Source organism: Rousettus aegyptiacus, unplaced genomic scaffold (assembly GCF_014176215.1).
Source record: "Rousettus aegyptiacus isolate mRouAeg1 unplaced genomic scaffold, mRouAeg1.p scaffold_m13_p_10, whole genome shotgun sequence".
NCBI lineage: Eukaryota > Metazoa > Chordata > Mammalia > Chiroptera > Pteropodidae > Rousettus > Rousettus aegyptiacus.
The window spans coordinates 32175143-32196575 of record NW_023416285.1 but is presented as its reverse complement, the minus strand read 5'-3'; the positions used below and the strand labels follow the sequence as shown (position 1 = coordinate 32196575).

The window sequence follows — 21433 nt, the reverse complement described above, 5'->3', positions numbered from 1 at the left end:
CAAATAGGATCTAGATGGAAAAATAAAAATGTTAAATAAAAACCACCAGAGGGCGCTAAAGTAGCATTTAGAAAGCAATGACAGTCCAGATGTCTGAAGAAACAGCGACTATACCTTAAAACATTTTTTTTCTTTCAGAAGTATACACTGTGATTGCATTATCTTATAAATATAAGTATTGTTAACCCTATTAACTGGCATTCTTAAGGATGCGTGATGATTTCAGACCAAAAAATCATTTAAAAAACTGGCCTGTAAATCTTACGTTAGAGAATCCAACCTTTAAAATATCGTTTTTGCTTTTTTTGTTTTTCGTTTTTTGTTTTTGTTTTCCTTCCCTTGGAGGGTTCAAGTGCCATTCCGGTTTTGTGGACTCAAGATGTGTTAAACGTTAAATAAAGACACTCAGAGCCAAAGGAGATCAGAGAAGGAAAATAGCTCTGTGGCTGCCAAGAACTGAAAAGGAGATGGGTCTCAAGGCGGACCTGAGGAGGATTGAGGAAGTCAAAAAGAGATGGGGCAGAGATGAGAAGGAATAACATAACTGATTCTGAACATCGCTGAAAACGTGAGAAAGGCCAACCACCTGCAGGGTGCATCCTGTTCCTTACAGTGCCAACAAAGGAAGCAGTTACAGATTAACCAGCTTCCATTTCTAATGAAAGAGGATCTTAAATGAGCAGAATATAAGTTTCTACTTTGAGACATTTACTACCCTCTTCAGCCAAAGCTTCAGAGAAGTTCACCTTCTCTCAGAGATCAACATGTAGTAAACATTTAAAAAAAAAAAAAACTGGTGGGTTTCCGAAATTCTGCTAAACTGGGGGCTAGTCTTTGTTCCTCTGCTCCAAATTATTATCTGTTTTATCCTTAAACTGTTCATGTAGCATCTATGAGTATAATAGTTTAAAAACTCTCATTTTGCTTGTGTGGAAATCTTATTGTCTATTAAATCTTGTAACTACAAATATTTTTGCTAACATTGCTTTATTATAAGTACATTGTTTTCTGTCACTTTTGATTGACTTTAGAAAGCAGATTACTTAGTGCAAATTACAGATCATTAAACTCTATGAAGCTCTAAAAATGTTGTAATAATTATTGAAGATAAAAGAGCAATTAATAAATATGGAAATTTGAGAGTATAGATGTGTTTTTTCTTTTTAACAATCCTCAATTATATATATATATACATTCATTTATATATGTATCCCACAACTTGTGATTATAGTTCACAATGGTAAAGTGGGGCTTAGAGAAAAGAAATTGACAGATGTTTAAGGAAAATTACTTAGCAGTTTATTAAAAAGAAATTACATAATAGCATTGTATATGTATACACATACATATATAATACCTATTTTGAAGACGTTATGTATCTTATGCACATAAAATAATAGTGATTTTTCCTAGCCCCTCATTCCCACTTCTTTAGAACCAATTTAAACAATTCCTAAACATCATATGATTTTATTCATAAACACATCAGTTACCATGGTTATTTAATATAGGAAATGTTAATATATTTTATGGATACGAATGCTATAATCTTTATAACTATTTGATGTTGAGATATTAACTAAATATTTGTTTAAATTCATGGTGATTCTTGTTGATCATATCGGGTAATAAAGTAACCAGACCAGTTCAGATGCAGTCAGATATTGTTCCAAATTTCGCCTGGCATCTTCAAAAAGTCAGAACTGTTCGAATGCTGTTGATAATTATAAAACAATAATCAGTATAATTTTCATGGTTAATTTCACCAAAACCCACAAATAATTTTTGTTTTTCCATTTCAGAATGTGATTTAATCTTTCTTTAGAGACATAATTTGCTAAGTCTAATTTTATTTATCTTGTCATCCTCTTCCATTCATGGCATTGATGATACTTTATATATAATGTTAATAAACTGGGGGAAAAGTGAAGACCCTTGCTTGGTCCTCAGCAAGATCTTTTTTGCCCAGGTGGTGCTGTTGAGAAGTAGAGAATACCAAGGTTCTAGTGAGCTTTCTACCTTGAACGTCATTGCTCTTGGTTCTCCTGTATCCTAGGACAATTTGGGCATCAAAAGAGGGGAGGATTGGTGTGTTAGAATGTTGCTTTCTGAGAATACAAATATTCCTACTCCTGAATAACTCCTTCTACATGTAGAAGCAAAGAGGGAGATAAACCTCAAGGACAGAATTCCTTATCTTGGGCCCTACTACTGGAGCCGTGGAATCTGTGGCATCAGCAGGTTGCCATGCGTAAATGTTTTTTTTTCCCACTCAGGGCCTAGAAGCTGTACTTCCCTGTAGAGGGAGAATCTTTATGTCTTTCCTTCACCATAAATGAGGGGCACTGAGCCATAACAGGCTAATCGATCATTGTATCCCATCCCCTTTTCTCCACTGTCTTGCTTCTGTGCAGTTAGTATAGCAGGAAGGCCTGTCCTCAATTGTGTTTCCAGTAGCCATATGATGAGCACACCTGGGAAGTTCCACCCTCTGCCTTCTCGGGTGCTGCCTTTCCATCAGTGTGGGTGGTCAGTGAGCCAGAGTGGAAATAGGAGGGTTCATTCAGGTGTTTCCCCTAGGCCTCCATTCTACCACTGTTTACTAGGCTTGCTTTAAGAGTGTGGGAGACTTGCTCAGTTATTAATAAAGTAATGCAACATTTTCTCTTGGCTGCCACGTAGCATCCCTTTGTTCGGTAAATTTATGACTGAGAAATCTGGGGGAGGAGGAGCTAGAAGCTGCAGGGCCTCAGGCCCCAAATGCTAACCCAACTCCTAACTTGAGGAATATTCCTTGAGGAATATTAGAGATTGAGCAAGATGTTGTGGGACTCATACATTAAGTTACTTAGTGTAGCTTTAAAAAGAATGTTGATTTCTTTTTTAAAAAAATGAACTTTTTGATATGTTATAGCTAACTTGTTTGCAAATTAGGGAGTTCATGTCAGTAGGAACATTTTCTTGGGTTTCTTTCCCATGAAGCAGCCTGGGTCCTTTTACCATGGATCTACTTTCTTTTGTAACGTTTCTTCTTTATGTCAAACTTCTTTCATTTAACTTTAGACTTTCCCTCACCCCTTTTCTTTCATAATGTCTTCTCTTTGCTTTTTTTTTTTTTTTTTTTTGTCCTGCATCTCTTCTATGCAGCATTGTTCCTGGTGTTTTGTCTTTTGCCTCTATTGATCAAAGCTGTATACTTGATCGTTTTAATAAAAATTGTTGATCCTAGCCTTACTCACTCCCCAATTGCTAGGGAGCCCCCAGTTGGGACATTTCTATAAATCAGTTATCAGGGCCCATTCATGCCAAGAGAGCACAATAAAGCTAAAATCGTGTGTCAGAATGTATAAGAGACCAATGACAAAGCAAGGGGACAAGAGAGTTGGGGCATCCTTTAAGTATCTGATACCTGCCACTCGCTGCTCACATCTCCACGGTTTTCACCTGATTCTGATAAAGAAGGGCCTGAAGTGGGCATTCTTTGTCAGAATATAATGATTCCAGAGCCAGGGCTATATTGGACCAAAGGGACCTGAAGTTACACTGTAGAAAGCTTTTTTTTTTTCTTTTCTTAAATGGCCTCTATTTAATCTTTAAAGCAAATGTAGTACCTCTGAGAACATGGAAAGTGTCATAAAAAAAACTGATAATTTTTTTACATAAAAGAAAAATAATATAGTAAAGGTTTTTCAAGCCACTTACCCATCTGTTTGCTAATTTACCTTTTTCCTTGGAGCATTAGGTCAAATGCCTCATTGATTTTGTCAAAAGGCAAAGTATTGGTTATCAAAACATCCAGATTGAATTTCTTATTCTTGTAGTCAGTAACCAGCTTTGGGATAGAATCTTTACTTTTCCAACCTGTAATTTGGCCAAAATGCCAAGTAAAGACATGGTATTTGTCATGAAGATGTAGTTTAACCAGAGTTGCATGAATGAAATTATCAGGCCAGCTTTGGCTTGCTCCATATAGACTAAACCCCTTCCCATCTTTAATTTTATGTATTTTTATCTATTTAAAACTTTTTCTTCATAAGAAAAATTCAAGATTATTTTCTACTTCTGGATAAGAAATTATCTCAGTTTGGTCAAAGTTTACAGTTTGTTCCTCTGTTTGTTCAATTTTCAAGTTGTAGTTACCCATCTATACAAACTGTTTACTTTCAAGTAATTTACAGATTTCCTGTAGTCTTTAGATGTTTTCTAGGTATTTAATATTTAAACAACAAATTATTTTTCTTTCCTTTCAATAACGTTTATTTTAAGAATTTGAGTACTACTATGGAGAATATTAAAAGAAAAAAACTGACCACCAAAGAATGTTCCATTGACAGTACGGCCCATTAATATCTCCAGTGGAGAAAGAATCATTTCTTTGCTATCCATGGCTACTCCAATGAGAGTACACGATCCCCAACCTACTGTTGTGCAGTTCAGGGCTGCTTTCTGAAAGGTCAAACAAAAAAGACCAGCTGAGTAAGTAGAAAAGTAGAACATGACTCCAGTGTGGATATGTAGTATGCCTATGAGATACTGGGAAGTCATAGTGTGATAGATTAAGCTTTGAACATTTTGTTTCAGATAGAACATCTAATAAAACTTTGAGATTCATCAAAAAATGATATTTAAAAGAAAGGTAACATAGTATTTCACCCTGTTTCATGCCATAGTTATATGAACCTAGAATGTATATCATTGTATATCAAGAAAACTACACATACCTGAAGTTAGGAAAGGTCTAGAGACTATAAACTCCATAAACTCTAATCAAAAAGCTTTTGACTATTTACCATGGGATATACTAAAATGTTTGCAATTCCAGGGGTATAGGATCAAAATATTTAAAGTCATTAAGAAAGAGTGGTTAAGTATTCACCAGAGCATAGGATGAGGCACATACTGTAAACTTAGTAGATCTCAATGTAGGATAAATGAAAAGGAATGCTATTTAAATGAAAGAGCAAAATAGTTAAACAAAATGACACTGGCCGCAGCTCATGAAACATTTCATCTGCATCTCTACACTGTTAGCTTTCTTACAGTTAGGTAGAGTTATGTGACTAGTTCTGGCCAATGGGCTATGGGCAGAAGTGATGTGTGTCATTTTCTAGCCAGAACAGAAAAGCCAGTGTGCAACTTGCCAGTTGTCCCTTCTCCTGCTGTAACAACCAAGAGGACCTCAGGTTGAGATTGCGAAGCCATAAATTTGAACCTCCTTGATTGCTGAGTCACCACATGAAAGGTAGTGGCCCAGGGGAGTTGCATTGATCTTTGCATGAGAGAAAGAGAAAACATTATTGTGGTAACCTATAATAAGTTTGGGAATAATATAACAATGCCAGGGATTGAAAATGTAAATAAGTTAAAGAAAGATATAAACTTCTGGATGGCCATTCCTCACATAAGCCTTATGGTAGGTAAATAGACAAACATTTAAAATGTTTTGAGACTAATATTACAAAAGAAAAATGTAAATATTTCCCTATATCCTTGCCATAGTCAGCAGTCAATTGATTCTGACCTGTTGGGGCAAGTTTTACTTTTATAGAAGTCTCAGTAGCAAATATAGTTCCTTTTCATCACTGATCACTATCTTAAAGAAGCAATTTGAAGTACAGTAAATTCTTTGTCTTTTCTCTCTTTTTCTGCCTTATTAGTGGCAGAAGAAATCAATGACTAGAACTTGAAGAACATGTTTTGAAATTTTGTTTGATGATGTGATTATTTATTGTTTTGGAAATTCTTAACACTTCTAAATAGCAACTCTTCTATTTTCTGTACTTTTTTATATAGCAGAAACATTTTTATTTATACATATACTGGATAGAGAGATCCATAGAGAGGGCGAAAGACCACGGGCATTACCTGTCACCTGAAGATAGCTGCTTACACTGACTTTTTTAAAAAATGTTTTTCCTATTGCTTTTTCTACATTTCTGACTTTGATCCAAGCAAAGAATTAAATTCCATAAGGCTGGAGTGATGACTTAATTAAATGTGTATTATATGAAAATACAGCATTTAATTTAGTAGGTTCTGATAACTTTTGATGAAAATTATTTTTAATCCTCAAAATCTTATAAAATTATCAGTCATTATGATTTACGAATCGTGTTGTGGGTTTTTCGACTGATAGAGAGCATTAGAGGTCATTGAAATCAAGTTTATACCCATTATTGAAATCTCCTCTACAACTCAGAAATGTATCTTTTCCTAGTTATGGAAACTTTTCGTGGAAGGGTAGCTAGCTCATCTTTTTGTGATTAAATAAATCCATCTCTTTTTATTTGGATTCTCTATTGTAATTTTATTCCATAATTTAAAATATGTTTCTTGGTACAATAAATAAGTTAATAGAACATGCCAGGTTTTGAATATGTGGTTCTCAACTTGAGAAATGTGTAAAAAATATTGGCACCCGGGCCCCTAACTCATGAGAATATCCTGGGATGTGGTCCATTCATTGGTACTAAAGAAATCCAATAACTCCTCAGGCACTTCTAAAGTATAGCCAGTGTTGAGAATATTTGTATTAGAAAAATAAGGTAAATGGTTGAATTTTAATGTTTGCAAAACACTTGAGCTGTGGGAAGTGGAGGAATGGATGTGGCACATTGCAAACTGCAGGTGCCAAGGACAATTACGAAAGCAGGACCTGAGGCTTGGAACACAAGGGAGCAGTGCAGGACAAGGAGCCCTTAGTGCATGAATTTTCAGTAATAGCTAACATCTACTGAGAGCTTATTACTTTCCAAATCCACTTTTAAACAGTCATATCATTACAATGAAATTATTTTGAGAGGAAAGATCTAGCAACGGCAGTCTGCTACTCTCAGCAGTTCTTCCTGGTCTTCACTTTTCTGGAGAATGGGTCAGTCAGGTAAGAGCCAAGGGGAAGAAACAGCAAAGCCTGTTCCTGGTCGAAGTATAGGATTTTATTTTCATATCTTTCCTAAAAGAGGGTTTTAGGAGCTAGGTTGAATGAAGGTGTAAATAAAAGCGAATAATGCACAGCTACTTCCCAGCTCTCACTAATGAAATAATGGTCATTTCATTAAAACAAAACAAAACTACTTAGTGTCTTTCAGCAAATATACCCTAGGTGACTCCACTGGATAATAAAACTGGACACTCTGACAAATTAACTTTTCCATCTATTGCCTGTATGGTTGGCTCTTTATTCTTCTTTTGGAGTAATATAGACATGACTGGCTTCATGGGCATGCAGCCAGGGCTGTCACTCACGGCCTTCGGAAGGGTATTGAAAATTATGTAGCCTGTCCTGAGAGGAGAAGAAATCTCAATGATACAAAATTGTAGTGTTCAGGAAAAAAAGGTTCACTTTTTAATTTTGTACTTTGTGTTCGTATGTGTGTTTAATAATTGAAAATTTCAAATATGTAATTTGGACCTAATTTTGTAGCCCATTTATTGAGATTGGACAGAACTGGATTGTCTTTAGGTTGCTGACCTCTCTCTCCCTGCTTTACTTTTAAATGGGAGTGGGTATCCCCGGCTATTAAGTTGGCACAATTTACCTTCTCTTACTCCTCCCTTTAAATCTCTGTTTTCTTTTTTTTTTTTCACTTCTTATAGGCATAATTCTCTTAATTTATTGCTCTTTCATGTGGAAGAATAAACAGGACTTTTAATAACATATTAATATTAAGTTGTTATCAGTAATATTTATTAAATATCAATTATAAAAGATTGCATAATATCTAATATAAAATTGAACACTGCTTATTATATAAATATATAATTTATATATTTATATAAATATATTAATATGAAATGTGAAATGAATAAATATATTAATATATACCATCAATGTTTATTTAGGTTAATAAATATTATTTGTTACATACGATTATGAAAATATACCTACCATGACTTCAGTTCCACCTACACAGTCAAAGGCAAAATCCACACCTCCATTGGTCATTTCAATAATGACGTCTTGGATGGGTTTTTGTTGGTCTCTAGGATTGAGGCAGTCAGTGGCTCCAAGGGCTTTGGCCTTTGTAAACTTCTCACTGTTGATGTCAACAGCTATAATTCTTGAAGCTCCTGCTACTTTACAACCTATTACAGCTGAAAGACCAACGCCTCCCAGACCAAAGATGGCACAAGTAGAACCAGGGGTGACCTGCAGGCAGGAAAATGATAAATTAACTTAAGAAGCAGCTGGTCCCACTTTTTTTTTTTCAAGGAAAAGAATCATATGGGGACAGGAACATTTAAATAAAGAATTGTCTATGGTAAAACAAAATAGCCACTTAAGGAAATCTGCCAATGTGAACAAGGATGTGTCACCGACTAAATTTGGAGAATTCTTTGAGACCCATTAGGATGATCAGTTAATAAGGAAAAAGCCCAAGTGCAAATTGTTTTTTTGTTTTCTTTTCCCCTTTAGCATTATCAGAATGAAATTCTAAAACTCACACATTTTAAAGGGTTTATTGCTTTTTCCCCATAGTTTTAAAATTCAAAAAAATTTCAATTACAGTTGACATACACTATTATATTAGTTTCAGGTGTACAACATAGTGATTAGATATTTATATACCTCATGAAGTGATCATTCCAATAAATTGGGTACCCACCTGATACCATACATAATTATTACAGTGTTATTGACTATATTCCCTTTATCACTCACTTCCAACCCTCCTCTTATCTGGCAACAAGGAACACCTTGTTGTCTACATTTCTAATAGGCCTTATTTGATTGTGTTAATGTTATAGTTGGTTTTGGATGACCACTAATATTTCTCTAAATATGAATTAACTCATTCAGTCATCCCAAATTGTCAATTCATTTAAATGAAAGGAGGTCTAAATTTCCTTGCTTTGGAGGATTTTTATTATCTCAGCCCTTTCACCTTTTAACTTCATCTCCATATTTCCAGCACTCCAGCCACTACAAACTGTTTCCTTGTCTTATCTGAGTCCCTCTCTTGGAGCCGCAAAAGGGATAGGATGAGAAGCAGAGATGAATTACTAGTTTGGGAAGAGGAATCTGTAGCATCAGGGAGAAAGTAGGAGAAGCTGTATGATTATGGGTGGGAGTCTCTGTAGTTTCTAATGTCTCTTGAGTGGGTCTGCTGTCCCAGGATGAGGATTCATATTTAGGGGACATATTTAAGCTGTATTTAAATTAGGGATGATCTATAATTAATGTCCTAGTGTAGGAAAAGAAATTAACATGACCTGGGTGCCAACTATATGCCAGTTGCTGGGCCAGATGTCTTACATATGTAAGATAATTTATTCCCATAGCAATTTGTAGCAGATATTTTTATAGAGAGGTAGGAGTAGAGAGGTTAAATAATTTGCCAAAAATCACAGAGGTAATAATGACAGAACCAGGAATTGAAGATAATTCTAGCTGCTTTATCACACTGCCTCCTAGTAATTTCTATTTTATATAACCTTGTGATAACCATTTTACCTTGGCGGTGTTGATTGCAGCTCCATAGCCAGTTGAAAAGCCACATCCAAGCAAACAAATTCTCTCTAAATTTACATCACTGTCTATTTTGCAAAGATTAGTATCTGATACTACAGTGTACTGAGAGAAGGCACTGATCCCCAGGAAATGGTTAACTGATTTGCCTTTGCAGGTAAACCTGCTTGTTTTGTCTTCCATCAGGTTTTGGGAAGAAAGAGGATTTTCGAATGAACTAGAGAATTAGGGGGAAAAAAGATACAAAAAAAAAGTAAGTGGACCACTTATTACTTTCCTGAAAAAAATATTAGGCATTATATATTTGCTATGACAATTTCGTAAGATAGAAAAATTGAGAAAATGACTTGAGACTTTTTGCCTAAATATATATGTCTATACATAAATAAATATTATAGAATATACAAAGTATTATATTATTTATGTTATCTAAAGAATATATTAAAATTACATATATAATGTAATATAATATATTATATAAATATACAATACAAACAATATATAAATATAATATAAATAATATATAACATAATACATAATATAATAAATATAATGGAAGTAGTCTATTATAGTGATGATAATAAACTTTTTATTGAATAGTTTTATATGCTAGAAACTCTTTTAAGGGTTTTACATATATTAATTTAAAACATTTTTTATTACGGACAACTCAAACATATATAAAAGGAGAAAGATTAACATAATGAATCTTTATGTAACCATCTCCTGGCTTCAGCAATTATCAACTCATGGTTAATCTAATTCCATCTATTACCCATTCCTACCCCTCGCACTACCACCTATTCTTCGTCCATTTTGGACTATTTTGAAGTAAATCCCAGGCCTCACTATTTCATTGTAAATATTCGAATATGTATCTCGAAAAGATAAAGATTCTTATAGGTCCACACATTGCATTTGGTTGATATGTCTCAAGTCTCTTTTAATTTATAGATTTTTCACCTCCCCTGCTGTTTTTTCCTTGAAATTTACTTGTTGAAGTAACAACCATTTGTTTGGTAGAGTTTTCCTCATTCTGGATTTTTCTGATTGCATTGCTGTAATCTGGTTTAACATGTTTCTCCATTGCCGGATTTCCTCTAAACTAGTATTTTTGATCTAAATGCTTGATCTGATTAGGGTTTTATGTTTTTGTAGGAATACTTCAAAGGTGGTGTTGTGTATTTTCATCTGGAGGCACATAATACCTTATCTCTCTTTTTGTGATATTAGAAAGAATTTATGATTATTGCCAAAGTCTGTTATTTCATTAAAAGTTTGCAAAAGGGCATATTAATTCTTCAAATATCTGCAATAACCCTTGAAGTAGGCATTATCATCCCAATTTTATAAGTGAGGAAATTGAGACATAACAATAGATATAAGAACAGTACGACGACTAGTTTTAATTAGTCTTAAGGACAAATAGATCTCTCTGTAGTCTCAGTAAAGAATAAGGTGATTAAGATTTTGGACTCTGGAACAATATTGCCTACATTCAAAATTTAGCTCCAAGACTTATCTGTGTGGCACTGGAATAAATTACTGTGCCTCATTGCATTCCTCTCTTATCTTCTATAGAAGTAGCTACCATTCCAAATTTGGCATCTATCATTCCGGTGATATATTTATACCTTTACATACACATGTGATCATAACCAATATATGGTATTTTTGTATATGACAACTTACTAAATATATGTTAGTAACTTGCTTCTTACCCTTAACATTAGTAGTGCGTGAGAGCACAATGGCCGCCCCTTAGCCCCATGGGATATATTTCAAGACCGCCACTGGATGCTTGAAACCTTGGATAGTATGAAAACCTATATATACTGTATTTTTTCCTATATATACATACCATTTCACCTAAAGGAAGCACTTCACAGCTTCTCTTTGGCATATCTAAATTTCCAGCATCACTACTCTTGTGCTTTGGGGCCATTATTAAGTAAAATAAGGGTTACTTGAACGCAAGCACTGAGATGCCATTACAGTGGATCTAATAATCAAGATGGCTACTAAGTGACTAATAGTCAGGGAGTGTATACAATGTAGATTCATTAGACAAAGAGATGATTCACATTCTGGGCAGTATGGGGTGGGATGGCATGGGATTTCATCCCACTACTCAGAATGGCATGTAATTTAAAACTATGAATTGTTTATTTCTGGAATTTTCCATTTAATATTTTCTAACTGCATTTGATCATGAGTAGATAACTGAAACCATGGAAAGTGAAACTGCAGATAAGAGAGACCACAGTATTCTATGTTGATATATGTAGATCAAGTTTAGCCATTTTCATTGTTACATAGTATTCCACTGTGTCGTTACATAGCAATTTGCTAATCTATTCTCTTGTTGATGGACATTTGTGATATTTTCATTTGTTTGCTATTATAAACAATATTGCAATGAACATTCTAGTACATATATCCCCTGGTGATCTTGCAACAGTTTTTGTATGCATCTAAGAGTAGAATTGGTGGGTAGAAAATACGTACCTCTTCAACTCCTTTTAGGTATTGCCAATGCAATAGTTGTATGAATATATACTCTTACTAACAGTGTATAGGGCTTACCCGATTTTCACACAAAGATTTGTGAGTGGACTCAGACAGAACTTGCATTTTCTACATTGAGGCGCATAGAATGGAATTACTTTGTCACCTAGAAAGAAAGTCCATATGTTGATTGGTGCCTAAGATGCTACTTATAAAATTCACCTACCAGATGAATCAATGGAGGAAAGCATCATTCTTTAGGGTATATATTTTATGTTCAGCAGAAAATATAGCTGGCTACAACATTTTGTTACTATCTAACATTGCCAATTACCCCAAGTATTGCATATTCTGTCTTTCTTTTTCTTTTTTTCCTCTGCTGGGCAATCAAGCAACAAATCTGTATTGATACTATCAGGGGAAGAGTATTGTCTGAGGACTCTTCTGTCATTGCAACTCATCATGACTATTATTTATTACATTTCTAAACACCTGTATGGAATAGAACTCCCTTATATAATAGGAGAGGTAGACGTAATAGGTTAGATATGGAGAGTAAACTTTATGTGATATCTCCATGTTTCGCCATTTATTTTACTCTCAAATTCTATATTTTTTAACTTTTTATTTAATTTCAATTTAAAATGCCTTCTATCCTCTGATGACTAAGGTCCAATAATAAATAATATTAGTTCAACATTTAGTATGTGCCAGATACCATTTTAACTGCTTTCTTTTATTGTCTCATTTAATTCTCAGAACAACCCTTTGGGATGTATGCTATCATTGTCCTCACTTTAGAAAAAAAGTCTGAGTAACAGAAAAGAGACTTAACAGTCAGTAAGTGGCAGAGCTGGGACTACATTAGCCAGACCCCTTCATGGTTATAAACTTTTGGGAGCAATTGGTTTTTATGATCTTGTTTGGAATGAAAAGATACAAGAGATTTCTAGATTTGGAGCATTCTCATAAAGGAAGAAAGAATGAAACAGTTCATCCTGCCTGAGAAGTCCTCAGTATTTGGTGGATCTGTTATAAAACAGGAAATTAATAATTTTAGCCATGTACATGTTTTATTTATGTATTATTTTTACTTTTCAAACTTCCAAAAAGATACTTAAACTAACATATTTCTCACTTAAGTTACTCATAAGACCTCGTTCTTTAAATTCTTATTTAAATTAGTTTTCTCTTTTAGAGGAGGTTGTTTTAAGTTGTCATTTGTGCCTCCATGGAAGCTTCAGTTTAAGCTAACTTTGTAGCTTTGCTTCATGGTATAATTTCTCAGTGCTATAGGTAAATAAAGTGGCCGTGTTCCCCAGATACTATTAGACAGCTCTGATTTCAAATATTCTGTCTCATTGTTAGACTGTGATAGATTGTGTCTCAGTTTTGCTTTGGGAACGATGATCCCTCTATGTAAATAGAGATTAATTATAGCATACTAAGCCTGGACTATATAGGAATTATCTCTGAAATATCCTGACATTTCTGTTTAATTGGAATCAGAAAATAAAATACCTGGTTTGAAGCTGGTCACTCCTGGCCCAACACTTTCCACAATTCCCGCACTCTCATGACCAAGGATCACCGGGAAGTTAAACTCTGTATTTTTAGGATGGATTATATGAATATCTGTGTGGCATACAGCAACGGCGATTATCTACAAAGCAACCACACTCTTGAGTTATGTTTCTGTAATCGTATCATTGGGATAGTTAGGTAGATAATTTTAGACCCAATGTCACCTGGAAACTTTACAACACTCTTAGAGTTTGATAAAAGAATTATATTTTGAAAAATAAAAGAACAAAAATATATTAGGATATATTCTTTTCCTCTTATAAATATGCCTTTGTTTTCTACTTTCCACTGTTTTTGGACAATCATAAAAACAGATATAATTGGCAGTTACTATCTCTAGGAGAGGAGAAATCAAAAAGAATAGGAAAAAGTTAAAATTTAATAGACAGAGGGAATGGAGGAAGCACAGGTTTCTGGACCTTGTTCGAATTTTGTTGAAACTGCTTGAAATGAAATAAAGGTAGTAAAATTGTATAGTTAAAAGGGAGATACCAAATATAGGTAGGATTGTCTAAATTAATTACTGCTATATCATTATTATTATTATTATTATTATTATTATTATTTCAGATTCTGTTCATGAGGATGTCTCATTCATTCTCTTGTATAAGCTCTTGATGTAGTAGTCTGGAGGAAATACATGGTCTTTTCTCCCTGCTAACCCACTCCTGGTCTCTTAAACTGGGCACCCAAAACCTTATGTTGCCCAGGGCAGCACTTCAGTATTTCCTCTTTCTTGTTTTGAACCAAATTCTCTATCTTACTTTTAATAACACTTTACAATAATTGGCAACTGAAAAACAAACAAATGAAAAAACATAGTTAATTCTAATCCAAGATGAATTCCTTTATCTAATTCTTAGGGTTAATGATCTCAGGGTTAAAGGTTAATGTTGAGATAATGTAGTTAAATTTTAAGCCTATTATCAATATTCTAAAAAATAAATAATAATTTACCCATCCTAGGGGGGTAAGGATTGTTTTTCATCTGGATCTAGAAATATAATTCCTCCATACCGTAAATTCCAGGGCCTCTTAGCTACATCACAGAGGCTTGACCTGATGGAAGGCAAGCCTGTACTTAGTGCCTTGTCTGTGCAGCCCGGGTGAGTCCCCACTCACCTGAATGCGAACTTCCTGAGCCTTGGGGGGAGCTACTTCAACCTCTTCTATGCAAAGGGGCTTGCCTATTTCCCAGGCAACGGCTGCTTTGCATTTAATAACCTGGGAGAGTTTGAGAGAGGGAGAGAGAGATGGGGAGAAAAGGAGGGAGAAGGTAAGGGAAAGGAAGCAAAAATGGAAGGGAGAGGGAAAGGGAGAATATTGTGGGTAAAAATTAAAAAGCATGTTGATACCGTAATTTCCTGAAAAAGAATCGTAGAGTTTGTGCCTGGATGCTATATATCATTATATTAGTTTAAAGAAAAAGGATGTTCATTGAAAATAAGAAGTCACGATCTACGTTATATTCATTACACTTTTAATTTTTGAAAAGAACTAGTATATAAAGGTTTACCCTAATATAATGCCTTGATTTTTTTCCTTCATAACAGAAAGGATAAATAGGGTTTGGAATGAATAAATGGCCGATAAATATATGCTGACAGAACGACTTGTTATCAGCTCTGAACTACCCGAATCCTTAATTGCTAGAGCAAAGATGTGTTTTTACATCTTTGCTACTCAAAGTGTGATCCTCCCTTGGACCATCAGTTATTGACATCACCAGGGAACATATTAGAACTACAAGCTCTGTCTCAAAGTCACTAAATCAATATATCTGCATTTAAAAAAGATCCAGGCGATTTATATTCACATAAAAGTTTGAGAAGTGAGGCTTAAGTAATTATTAAATTTATCAATAGAATATAAATTAAATTAATTTTAAATATAAGTAACATTGAAAGAAAGTAAAAAGAAATAAAACTATAATCCTCCATTCTAATGCTACTATTTTTGCTTTTGGTATGATTTTCCCAGTCTTTGAGCAGCACAAGAATACATGTTTTTTGATTGTTGTTATGCAATTTTGAATTATATCTTAAAATATCACTCATCTTATTTACAAATTCAATATATATTGTGAGAAGTTTCAAAATACAAATAAGAACAAAAGAAATAAAATCCACTTATAATTTTATGAGGTAAACACTTTGTCCCCAAATGGGATAGTATTATATGCAATTTTTGTAATCTTTTTTCTACTTATTAATATACTATGAATATTTTTCATATTCCTCTCTAACACTACTTCTAATAAATGCAAATTCTATTTTATGGTTATAAGATAATTACTTAAATCTCTCTCTTTTAGGGCCATTATAAGTAACATTTAATTGAGTACCCTTGCGGTAAGCGTTATAGTGAATCCGCAGTAATTTCTTTGAATTCCTAGCATGGGGAATACTTTTGATTAACTTTAAACTGGTGCCTTCTGAGAGCAATGTCTGAAGGACAAAGAAACAATATATTCGCTTACTTTGCCTTTGGTGCTCATTTTTCTCTGGAAAACTCGCCTTGGAAATTGCTCGCTGATGTAAGAAATTCTTCCACTTCTGTCCAGGGTGCTCTGTGTCCTTTAATGAACTGTCATTCTATAAATAACATACCTGCTCTTTGTTGTCCAATCCTTTTCTTCCTGATGTCATTTGTGTTATCATATTTCAACTATAAATACTTATTGCTCCCAACCATTTTTGGGGGAAAGATTTTTGTTTACTTTCCCTCCTTTTATTGAAAATTATAAGATAATAGAAAAAAATTTATTAAACATATGCACATGAGATAACATAATTATAAAGAACATTTCCACTGCTACAGAATTCTTCCTGTACCCATCCTTCTCCTTCACAACCTTAATAATTATTTCCTTGCATTTCTTTATGATTTATGCTCCTCTGTAAGTATTGTTTAATTTTACATTTTAAAAACTTTATATGAATGAAATCTTAGTGTACGTATTCTTTCGTCTTTTTTTTCTTTCAACTCCATGTGAGATTAACCCACAGTGCTTATGGCTGTTATTTTCATTATCATTCATTTTCTTTTTTCTTTTCTTCTTCTTTCTTTTCATGAATCAATGGTTGCATAAAAGAGTTTTCTTAGGGAAAATTCAGGAATAATATGCAGCCAGTACACACTATTAAGGTGATGCTGACTATTAAATTATTTAAATACTTTTGTTTCAGTTGGTAAAAAGCCACTGCCCCAAACTTCTAATATCTCTTTCAACTCTGCTTCAGCCCTGGGGACCCCTTTTTGTCACTGCTGAGGAGCTAGTCTCATGGCTCTCAGGACGTGTGATCCCATCATCCAGCTCCCAGTGGTTCTGGGCCATTGGTTGCACACAGTACATGCTAGTCCCTGGAGACCAGCAAGAAAGTATCTGGAGCCCATCTGACTTTCTGGGGTTGCCGTGGGTCAGAGCTTCCCCGTTTCTGGGAAATGGAATATCTCTTATCACTTGTTAAATATTTGACAAGTATTGGAACTGTTTGGATTTTAACATTGATAAATGATGTTGCAGCTAGCAGCAGCAGTGTCATCAGAGTTTACATTGTAAACTCTTACATTGTACCACGTCCTCACCTGTACTTGAAACTGCTAAACTTTAAAACTTTTAGTAATTTGTGGGTGTGTAATAATAAGTAATTGTGCTTTTCTCTGATTATTAATAAGGATAAGCACCAGTGGTGTACTGGAACCAGCGCATATTGATTTTTGGCCTGCTTATTCTATTAACTGCTGAGTTTGAAAATCATTATCATGAATTTGTTCATTTCTTATAGTTCTTTTCTTGCATTTTGCTTTACATATTTTGAAGCTTGATATTAGTGCATGCAAATGTTCTTCGTTGTATATGTTTTAAAAAGTTTAACAATGTATTTTCTCTGTCAGAGAAAATTGTTGTTATGCAATTTTGAATTATATCTTAAAATATCACTCATCTTATTTACAAATTCAATATATATTGTGAGAAGTTTCAAAATACAAATAAGAACAAAAGAAATAAAATCCACTGTTATGGTTATAACTATGTTATAACCATAAAATAGAATTTGCATCGATGTTTTCTTTATTTACATCATTTCCTTGAATGGTCCCATAGTATTCCACGATCTCTTCCAGACTTTAACAAGTATTTATTGTTGAGTAATTAATTTGTTCTATTGTAGTTTTTGGAAGTACAGTTTATACTCTTTGCTCCCATTTTCTCACTTTCACATTTCACCTCTTAATTTTTCTGATTTCCCTCTCTATTCTTTAATTAAAACTTTTGTTAGTGACCTCAATTTTATTTAAATGACCTTTAAAAAATTCCTTTGTAGCATTTAATTTTTCTAAGTTGTTCTTATTATATTTTTATAATCTCTTTCCATTTAATCTGAACTTTGATGGGAGTTTCTAGCTGATTCTAGACATCTCTATTTTAACGGTGTTCATGTTCACAGAACAACCCCAACTTCTTTCACAACTCCAGACCCCTTTCTTGGACTCCTTATTTTGACACATGCATCTCCATTTTTTCTTATTGTTCTGAAACCTCCCTTGACCTTGCTTTTTAATGTTGTTTACAAGCTCTGTTTACTCTACCTGTCATGTGCCTTTTATTTCCTTCTTTCCACTTTTATTACATTCTAGCAATTCTTATTACTTCTTGTTTGCACTATCACAGTAGCCCGCCCCCTGATTTTCCTATTTTTAGAGCTCCCTCTGCCAGTCTGTATTTCAAAATGGTGCTAGATTAGTATTTTTAAATGTTTTTTTTAATCATGTAATTCTCCTAATTTAAAACTATCAAGAACTCTCCATTTCCTTCTGAATTAAGTACGAAACTCTCACTGTAGCATTCAAAACCACTTACCTACAACCCGAACTATATTTCAAAGCTTTCCTTCCAGGTTTCCCGATTTATATTTTCATCTCAACCCAAAGCAGACCTTTCTCTAATACACTGCATGCCTTCTTGCCTCCATGCTTTTATTCAAACTCTTAGCTCTGATTGGAACGCCTACTGCTGCCATCTCTGCTTCCTAAATTCTCATATATTCTTAAAGTCCATCTCCAGGTACCTATCTTGCCTTTTCCAGTCTTTCTCTTCAGGTAAGACCTTTCCCTCTTTGAATCCTCATAGTACTCATTGTGTTTGCACCTCTCTTACTGTTCACACGTAGATAGCTACCTGAACCAAAACTTATTCCATCTCATGTTCTATTTTTTACATACCGCAGAGTATGCCTACAAGGCCTGAAAAATACTAGGTACTTATTAATGCTGATTAATAAAATTGAATATTTACCTTGGAAACACCATAGCCATTAAACTTTTCTGAATGCTTGGTATCAGCCTTCTACTGCCTTTCTTTTTGGGCTACACTTTGATGAGCTTCTTTGAAGTTAAAACTGTCTTTTGTTTTCTGTAACTGTCAAAGCACCTTCTAAGAAGTGTTTTGAGAGGAAGCTGGAGAAGAGATTGCAGAAAGGTAAGATCCCTGGACTTCTGAATGTGCGGACTTCTTCTAATGTTAAAAAAATAATAATCATGGATTCTTCCCATATGGATGGCTTTAAATTTTCTGACTGTTCATTTTCAGGCTTGTAGTTCTTAAAATTCCCAATGTTGTATATATTTAAAAGTATAATTTCCCATTACACTAGTATGTATAGTAATTTTTTTAATAATAATTTTTAAATCTCACTATGAATACCGAAAGAGCATATTTGGAACTCACAATGGTCTGAACTCAACTTATTGTGTTTCTGCACAAACTAGATCTTTCTCTATTTTTCTAAATTATATGTTTCCTTTATTTCCTACATTTATTTACACATTTCCTTGATTGTAAAGCACTTTTTTTACAAGATAAAGTCTCTAATGTCAGTTTCTTTTTACCATTGATAGCATACCATAGTTTCATTACAGCATTTTTCTTTCTCAGTAGTATGTAAAATTATGGTGTATCTTAAAATCGATGATGTAGTAGCTCTGATGAATTGTGGTAGTTGTAAAAACACATAGATTAGAATTCCTTAGCATTTCACCCACTCATCTTTCTAGTCACATGACCACCATTGTAAGTCATTTCTTTTTTAATTGAGATAAAATTCACTTAACATAAAATTTACCATTTCAACCATTTTAAAATGTACGACTTAGTGAATATTAAATACATTCCAATATTATGCAACTATTACCAATACTAATTACAGAATATTTCTATCGCTCCAAAAAGAAACCCATACTTCCCAACTACCCTCTGGTAACCATGAATCTGGTTTCTTTCTCTATAGATCTGCCTATCATGGGAATTTCATTTAAATCGAATCATACAGTGTATAGCCTTTTGTGTCTGTCTTCTTTCACTTACCATAACATTTTAAAGGTTTATCCATGTCGTAGCACGTATCTGTGCTTCATTACTTTTTATTGCCAAAAAACATTCTATTGTATGGACATACCTTTTCCAGTTGATAGATATTTGAATTATTTCTACTTTTTGACTATTAGGAATAATGTGGCTATAAACATTCACTTACAAGTTTTGTGTGGAACATATATATTCAGTTCTCTTGAGAGTATACCTAGGAATAGAGTTGCTGAGTTATGGTAACTCTGTGTCTAACTTTTGAGGAACTGCCAAACTGTTTTCCACAGTGCCTGCAGCATTCTACATTCAGGTTAGACATATATGAGGTTTCCCAGTTCTCTCCTCTCCATCAACACTTGTTATTTTCCTTTTCTTCCCCCCTTTCCTTACAGCCATTCTAGTAGGTGTGAAGTAATGTTCTTCACTGTTTTTTAAATGGTATTTCTCTCATAACTTCCTCATTGACCTTCTGGTCTCATCTCATTTCAGTTCATCCTAACCCCACTTCCAGAACAGATTTCCAAAGTAAAGTTCAAGTTATATAATTTCCTATTAAAAAAAATCTTCAATCGCTCTATAACAAACCTGTCAAATAGGTGTAAATTTGTTATCCTGGAGCTCAAGGACTTTTAATACATCTCCCCATAAATTTCAAATGCTGGTATTTTACTCCTTTAGTGCTGGTACTTTATGTTTCAACAAATCTGGAAAATTCACTCTCACTTGAACATCTCCTATAGTGTCCTGCCTTTGTTAATTTTGTTTTCTATACCTCCACTTCAACAGGTAGAATTCCTACGTTTTAGTGAAGGCTCATCTCAGAAATCCTCATGCACTGTGGTACATATATAATGGAATATTATTCAGCCATAAGAAGAGATGAAATACTGCCATTTGTGACAACATGGATGAACCTCAAAATAATCATGCTAAGTACACACAGAGACTCATGGACATGATGGACATGAACAAAAGACTAGTGTTTACCAGAGGGTAGAGGGTGGATGGAGGGGGGAGATAGATGGGGTAAAGGGCCAAATATGGGGTGACAGAAAGAAATCTAACTATGGGAGGTGAACATATATATATATATATATATGCCTTACTGTTAAAGTGTACAGCTGAAACTTATCAGATTTCATTAATCAATGTCACCATAAAAATAATAAATAAATAAATTTTAAAAAAGAAAGAAATCCCCTTCCAAATGAAAGCTCTCCTGAGCCTTCCATCCTTCCAACATTTTCCTTCTTGTGAGTATTCAGAGAAATTGATATGTTTCTTATGACACCTATCTTTTTCTTGTAATTTGAAAGATTGCAGGGTTTTTTTGTGACCTTCCTCCTGAAGTACAGACTTATTCTTCTAGTATATCTGCATTTCCTTGCAAATACAAAATATTAATAATTAACAAATTTGAATTTGAAATCATTGAATGGTTTCACAGACACTAGGTGAAACTTTTTGAGGTGTAGTGTGCTGTATACTTGGATTATATATTAGGG

General features: G+C 34.0%; 1 protein-coding gene and 1 long non-coding RNA gene across 3 annotated transcripts; one reads left to right on the top strand and one right to left on the bottom strand.

The window, feature by feature from the left end:
• Nucleotides 1-1276: 1276 nt before the first annotated feature.
• ADH4 (alcohol dehydrogenase 4 (class II), pi polypeptide) lies at nt 1277-16167 on the bottom strand. 2 transcript variants are annotated; one of them, XM_016133594.2, is made up of 9 exons: nt 16041-16167; nt 14684-14785; nt 13499-13640; nt 12056-12143; nt 9455-9686; nt 7889-8149; nt 4311-4446; nt 3723-3861; nt 1277-1714 (listed from the first exon to the last, which is right to left on the bottom strand). In XM_016133594.2, the coding sequence occupies exons 1-9, from the start codon at nt 16056-16058 to the stop codon at nt 1690-1692; spliced, it is 1143 nt and encodes a 380-aa protein (XP_015989080.1). In that variant the 5' UTR covers nt 16059-16167; the 3' UTR covers nt 1277-1689. The 2 variants fall into 2 exon arrangements, with proteins under 2 accessions (XP_015989080.1, XP_015989081.1); XM_016133595.2 differs by lacking the exon at nt 14684-14785 and having other exon boundaries at nt 16041-16132.
• Nucleotides 14499-20861, top strand: LOC107504419. Its single transcript, XR_001595473.2, has 3 exons — nt 14499-14667; nt 18993-19043; nt 20715-20861. It is a non-coding gene; the product is annotated as an uncharacterized LOC107504419 (long non-coding RNA).
• The last annotated feature ends 572 nt before the right edge of the window (nt 20862-21433 follow it).

Excerpts from the sequence above, each read along its gene's own strand:
- ADH4 (XM_016133594.2), bottom strand. Across the intron at positions 9,687-12,055 it reads AATCTTTGTGTGAAAATCGG|TTCATTCGAAAATCCTCTTT; the intron begins GTAAGCCCTATA and ends CTAATTCTCTAG. Across the intron at positions 3,862-4,310 it reads CAATGGAACATTCTTTGGTG|GTTGGAAAAGTAAAGATTCT; the intron begins GTCAGTTTTTTT and ends GCCAAATTACAG.